The following is a 7165-nucleotide window of genomic DNA, read 5'->3' as shown; positions in this document are numbered from 1 at the left end:
GAAATGAAGGTTACAAGTTTAGCTCTTTTTCCTGTATTGCCTTTTTAAATCGCATTACGTCAATGAATGTTCAGAATGCATTTGTACCCACCACAGCCAAATGTATTGAACTGGAAATGTTGGCGAAAACAGGTTAATGTAATTCTGGAGGTTGCCCTGTTGCCCACTAGTGAGGCTGGAATAAGAAAATACCTTTTTGCAAGAGTAAATTTAGATCCCAAGCCTTTGAATCAATGTTCCTGCTCTGCTAGTTTTGCCCTCTGAGTATGCGAGCACCTTTGCAGCTAGCGATTTTATAATCTATATCAAAAACATGTTCTAGCATTTCGGAGAGAGATTAGCAGCATGAAACACTGGCAGGTACCTAGAGGGAGGACTACTTGTTTGTGTGTTTAAATATTTTACTGTGGAGACCTGGTAGATAGTTCCAACTCCCCTTTTGGGAGCATTTCATTCACCACCTGAGTCCCTTCTCTACCTTCCTTGCTGTGATCCACGTACCAACCCATGCAGTTTCTTTAAATGCTATTAAAATAAAGTGATGCATTACTATGGGCATGTGCTGTTCCTCGCTGCGAGCGTTCCTGGGGAACGAGAACTCATTCGGCACCCTTCCAGTTCCTGGTTAGTATTCCTCGTGGTACCCTTGTGCCTAACATTTACCTGAAGCTTATTGCAAAACTCTGTGAGAATTTCACTGGGAATTAGACGCAGAATTGGATGTAATCCCATGTTTGCAAATTTGTATTTTGTTCCTAAGCTGCATTTGCGCACATGCTACCCCCTTCCCCCGCCCTGCAGCCCTTAAACAGATATGCGGTAAAATCACCACACTTGGATTGTGGCTGCACCGGGCAGGCTGTAACCTCCCAATATCATTCAGCCTTTCCTAACTTGGGTGACATATTAATAAGTGTTTGTCTTTATGATGTACCATAGCCACATGGGCCAGCGAGGTCAGTTCTGAAGGGCCGTGTATTGTGATGCGCCTGAAAGCTCCTTTAGTATTCATTGTGTGTCATCGTCCTCCTGCCTGTTCCTTTTGGGGAATCAAGTCATTGTGTTACAATGACCTAACATTTAACAGGCATCTTAACGGGCTGCCTTTTATTCAGTTCAGAAAATGCAGGCCTGTGAGACTGCTTGCAAAAAAAAAAAAAAAAAAATCAAATCAAAAGATGCTAAGGCACAAACAAGCACCATTTTAATTAAACGATGAGGTCCTAAAGAAGTCATCTACTCGTTTGATGTGCCATGGGCCTGATCCAAAGGCCACTGAAATCAGTGGAAAGGAATGGGTGCTGGATCCTATACAGTATGGGAGAGGAGTAGAGAAGGGGTCACAGCACCTTACACAGTTCTCCTGGTGCTTCATCAAGAAATCACCCTCTCTAAAGTACATTCGTCTTCCTGAAGAATTCGGCCAGCCACCTCTTAAAGCTTTTAATCTTTCATTCGTGACCTTCTGTTTTTTTATCTGTAAAAGTCTTTCTCCCATCATAATCCAAGTACATAGAACTTGAAGTATCCTTCTGGGTCATCAAGTGTGATTCCTGTTATCACTGGCAACTACATCACAGGCCGATCAAGCTGTGTCGTAAAACCAGTCGTGGTTTTTGTCTCTTGCCGTTCCTGTTGGAAAGCTGTTCCAGAGTTTTGCTACTCCGCTGGTCAGAAATCTGCTTCCAGTTTCCAACCTAAATATATTCATGGTCAGCTTATACCCATTTACTCTTGTGTGATCGTTGCCCCTTATCTTAAATAGTTCTTTCCCCTTTCTGATGTTCACCTCCCTCATGTATTCATATCCCCTCTCATTTTCCTAGGCTGAAGAAAGTTGAGAGAGTCTCTTTATTCTCCTATTCACCCTTGTAGTCAGACCTTCTCTGCACCTGACTCAGTTGGCATAATTTATTTTTATCCTGTTCTTAAGTTTGCCTTCTAGTTTTGCTGCCTTCATTCAATAATCTTTCCAGCTCTCCTCTGAGCGAGATTTCTATGACACTTTCTTATCCTTTGTTGCCTTCTGAGTTTTCCTGTTCATCTACAGAGCCTTTCTAACTGCTATCACTTTTATTGCTACATTGCTTCTTCTAGCCCTGGAGCATACATTAATTTCTCTTTGAACTCTTCCCATTTACCTCTATTGATTTACCGTGTTTGATTTCACCAAACACTTCCTGCATTCTTCCATCTTCTGTTGCTAAAATTCGCAACCTAGTCATTTTACCATTTTGAGCTCACTTAAACCTTAATTATTAACTAAGCCTAGACCATAGCTTAAATACTCCTGTCTCCGCACCCTGTTGGTCATATCTACAGTGTTAGTCAAAAACAAGACAAGAATTGCTCTTTATGATAGCATGTCTTGGATGCCTGAATCATCCAAGGATAATGATAGGAGCAAGTGACCCAAGGGACTGAGGGGCAGGTTCCAAATATCTGTCAGTCGTCTGGGAGCTAAGAGCAAGAGGATGGCAAGAAGGCATCCAAGAGATAACATTGAGACTTCAGTTGCACCACCAAAAATAAAGAAAGGGAAGGAAGATAGTTTTCCTGATCATCAGCTAGCACAGCAAATACGACAGACTAATGAGAGCGATGATGGCTGGTACATTTTTCAGGTTGCCTAGAAGCACTGAAAGATAGTGAGAATTCATGCTACACAGCCTGTTGTTATGATCCCTGTATTTAGATGTTTTTTGTTGACTAATTTGTACATCTTTTTATAGTTAGACTTGAGTGTTGCCATTAGCAATGCATTTTTTTCCTTATATTAACTTCTTATATTTCCAAGTATATTTTATAGTTAAAGGGTATTAGACGATGAGGAGAGTGACCAACAGTGATTTTGCCCTTGATAACATATTTACCCTTTAGCAAGGATGTAGATTAAGTTTTCCTTTCTCTTAATATTCCACGTTTCCCTCCAGGCTTTGCTCTTTCTCCTTTATTTGGTCTTATCTTCTCTTATCATGCTTCTCTAGCTGTCTCAAGTGCCTCTTCCTGCACTTCTCCTGCTGTTGTATAATTTCCTTCAATGCAATTCCTCTCCTTTATTTTTTCTTTTGCAGGTGAGGGGAGGTAGGGTGAGCCCATGCCTTTATTCTCAGTTCTGTTTTCTGCGTACGTACATAAGCAGAAAAGCCTTTAATACATGCCTTCCTCCTCTCCAAGGCGATCTTGGGAATTAAGTTCTGTACTGTTAAAGTTGCAGAAGTCCCACAGTGATGAGTCTAAAATGAATGTCTGGGAGAGCTGACATGGAGGTAAAGAAGGCACTAGATTACATGTGCTTTTCTGAAACATGTACAGCTAAAATGTTCACAGTTGGCTGCATCCTGATATACTCCACTAGGAGCTGTGAGTGTTCGCAGCCTTTGAAAATCTTAGTTAAGTACCTAATGTTAGCCAGTGAGCTGTGAAAAAGTTAGTATAAGAGTATATACACGTTGCCAACTGTAGCGTAAAGGTACTCAGGCTAGCTTTAGGTACCAAAGGCAGTTTAACCGTGGCAGTACAGAGCCCCATGCTCATTAAACATTCCCCAACAAAATACCCTTATCATTCAGGTTATTCTCTAGTCTAGGGCCAAAATTTTCAAAACTGGGTTGGCAAATCAAGGTTAAATCTATATTTAGTCACCTAGATGCTCAATGTGAATGTTCAGTATGAAGATGTGCCATGTACTCACATCACTCCTTGTGATGGCAGCTGGAGCTATGGGTGCTGTGAAAATGTCATTGCTTATTGAGATGCCTAACTTAAGCTTGAAAATATTGGCTTTCCAATCTGTCATCTGCAGCTGCATTGCTTCAGCATGGGCTGAGATCATTTGAATATCACTTGAATACCAGTGAAGAATGGCCTTCCTACCCAAGTGTGGGTGTAGCCACAAACCTTGGCTCACAGCACCATAGGGTATTAGTTTTCAATTCCCCACCATTAACTTTCACCACCACTTCCCTTATTGCCTCCAAAGAAAAAAAAGACAAGGAAATTTAAGGAGAAGAGAGCCATTCATTAGCACCACCACACACAATTAACACCATCTGTATCCCAATTAAATTCTACTGTTCACGGGAGAATACACATGCATACACAAATAGTTTACCCAGAAAAGGCATGTGAACTCTCTGCTCATTGCCTTCTTCTGCTAGCACGATTATGAGGATCAGTGTAGTTTCTCAGTGGGAATTATTTTCCATCAGTATTTCCCAATGTCCAGTTAGGCCAACGTCCTTCATTTTCCAGGAGCTGACCTTCGCATATGAAACGCTCCATATTTGGCTCCCTCTGCTCTTTATATAGCCAAGGTTTGGTGGGAGTTCAAACAATCATTGGGTTATAAAGTCCAAGGGAAAAAATGAGTCTTGTGTCTCTGCAGACCTCTTTGTAGTTCAAAAGACGAGCAGAGGGTTGGCAGAACTCAGGCATGGCTGAATTCAGCTGTTTTGTTTAGGGTGGTTTTTTGGCTGCTGCCTTTTCCTGTGCAACTTCATAAAGCATTTAACAGTCCTGACTTTATTCAGCTTCATAACGAAGCACCTTGCCAGTTCTAGTATCAATTGATTTTGGAGTGTAGCAGCTGGACTGAAAGTTGCCAACGAGCTCCAGAAGAGAGTCTGGTGCAGTTGCTTTATTTCCAGAATGGTTTTGAACATTTGGCATTTTCTCTTTGGGGGGCCGTTTCCTTTTGTGGCGTGTGAGAACTCTGGACCTGCTAGTTTGCACAGTTGGATCATTAATAATGTGTGATAAACTATAAACTCATAACTATGGGATGGTTAGAATGGAGATTAGAGTCTACAGAGCTCTCTACTAAACTGACTATTAAGTGGCAAAAGGATATTGTTCCAATAGGACCTCGCAGCCTGCGGTTTTCTGCAATGGAGAGAAGAGCAGGAACAGTGAATGATTTAAAAAAAAAAAAAAAAAAAAAAGAAGCAAGCAGCAAAGGATTTCTTAGGGTGATATCTTTTAATGGACCAACTATGTAGCTGGGATAGAGCTAGACAAGCATTTGAATGCAAGACATTCTTCCTCCGGTCTCACTTCAGGTCTTACATTTGAAAGCTTGTCTAACATTATCCCGGCCACGTAGTTGGTCCAATAAAAGATATCACCCTAAGAAATCGTTGCCTTTTGCTTAATTTCTGGACCATCATGGCTACAATTTCATTTTTACTGTTAAAAAAAAGGCACTATGTCAGCTCGAGCATTAACTGTGGATCTACAGGTGGACAGGAAAGGATGACTGCAAGCAGCGGTTGCAAGAATTAACTGCATGAGTGATGTGACTGTTAAACTGCCTGAATAATCTGTATGCACCGTATTTTAAAGAAGTCTCAATCAGCAGGCTCTGCTCCACATGCCAGAAGTGTGTGCGTTTGAGGTAGGGATTGGTGTCGAGAGAGAATTAGTTTCCCTGAACTGACTTGCTTTGTTGAAATCAATTGTGTAGACCCTGGTTCCTCTGTCATTCTCTCAATGTACAAATACGCTCAGGAAAGATGAATCTGTGTTCATAGCTCATTCTTATGAAGGATGAAAAGTAAAAGAAGTTTTCCGGTGGATTACTACCGAGAAAGCCCTTCCATTCATCACCGTGTGTGTAATTTCCCTGATAATGTACGGCATCTGACTGGGGGTGGAGTTGTTGTAAAACTCAGCTAGTAAACACAAAAAGAAGCAAATTTCTTTGTTCTGCTTTCAAATTAGTAATTAATTAAGATGCACTAATAGTCTTGGCATTTCCACTCCCCTCCCCCCCACTAAAAGATTGAAAAACAAACCTAAGCCTCCCTCTCTCCCTTTGCTATTCCACATTTGTTACCATGAATTTAGGATATCAAATTGCTTATCGCCTGGCAAACAGCAGCCCCAACAAGTTCACCACAGTGGAAGTTGGCTCAACAGTCCGGCAGTTCACTGCTACGGATCTCAACCCGGAGTCAGCATATATCTTCCGGACTTCTGCCAAGACCAGACAGGGCTGGGGGGAGCCCCTGGAAGCCACAGTGATCACTACGGAAAAGAGAGGTAGGTAATGCTTGCAGTTATAATAGCATCACGTCTTCACCAGCACAGTGAGTATAATGGAGCATATGGGTATGTCTACACCGTCTCCTGAATGAGACCCTGTGGCAAAATAAGCCCCTCCACTTGTGACTGCCCTGTGGGTGTCCAGACCTGCAAATTCATGGAGCACACAGCTTGACATGACCTGAGTCTGAGCATGATGTTGGGATATAGTCGAGGCCACGCTGAGACATCTACTTCATAGATTTACACTGAGCCTACTTGCACAGTGGGTATGAGTGGAAGGGCTCATTTCTTGGCAGCAGACACAAATCTCATTCAGGAGGCAATAGAGCCACCCCCTATAATACACAGCTCTCTCAGTCTGTTGTTTTGTGGGAATACAGCAGACCAGTACTGACCATATGCAACCTCCTACACTCCTATCTTTGCATTCAGGTCTCTCCTTCTCTTCTGAAACATTACAGTCTCAAGAAAGAAGGGTAATGGTTTAACTGTACTGATTAGCAGAGACACATGAGAACAGACATTTGTAGGCTTCTTCTACTCACCTCTACCCTGCAGCTCAGTTCTGCCCTAAACATTTCCATTATTCCATCCTGTGGTTCTCATGTGTTCTGCCAGGGCACCTGTAACTTAACCATCCAGATCTTGTTCTGGAACATGTCTTAACAAAATGATTGCCTGTTTTCCAAACTCAGAGTTGTCTTTTATAAACCTGTGCAGGCTAATTGGAAAAAAATGCATGGGTGCAGAGGTGTAACTGAATCCAGGTAGTTATGTATGTAGGAGAGAGATTCTCCCAAAATATTATAGAAATAAGGCATATCAAAATCTGGTCTATATAATCTGTTACTGGCATTTATGCACAAGCAAGAAAGAGCCCAGTTTGACTTTCATATTCTAGATTGGGACTGCAAAGATAACAGCCAGGAAAACATCTTTTCTGCTTGTATCCTAAGAAGAATTTGATTCGGACCAAGTGAGCATGTCTACATGAGATGCTACTCTGCAGTAGCATTGGCAGACACTAACCATGATGTGACGCTACCGAGCAGTAGTAACAAGCTACTGCACAGTGTCTCGTTGCTACTGTACAGTAGTGTCTGGAAAAAAAAATGTG

At 41.9% G+C, this 7165-nt stretch overlaps 1 protein-coding gene across 1 annotated transcript in view; it reads left to right on the top strand.

The window, feature by feature from the left end:
• SDK1 (sidekick cell adhesion molecule 1) overlaps positions 1 to 7165 on the top strand; it is a 163217-nt gene that overhangs the window by 75125 nt on the left and 80927 nt on the right. The window contains exon 16 of the mRNA XM_025204581.1: positions 5848 to 6042. Coding sequence (XP_025060366.1) covers positions 5848 to 6042 — 195 coding nt within the window. The remainder of the gene's footprint in view (positions 1 to 5847; positions 6043 to 7165) is intronic.

Source organism: Alligator sinensis, unplaced genomic scaffold (genome assembly GCF_000455745.1).
Source record: "Alligator sinensis unplaced genomic scaffold, ASM45574v1 scaffold402_1, whole genome shotgun sequence".
Classification (NCBI taxonomy): Eukaryota; Metazoa; Chordata; order Crocodylia; family Alligatoridae; genus Alligator; species Alligator sinensis.
Note: the sequence above shows the minus strand (reverse complement) of the source record. Positions and strands in the feature narration are given on the sequence as shown.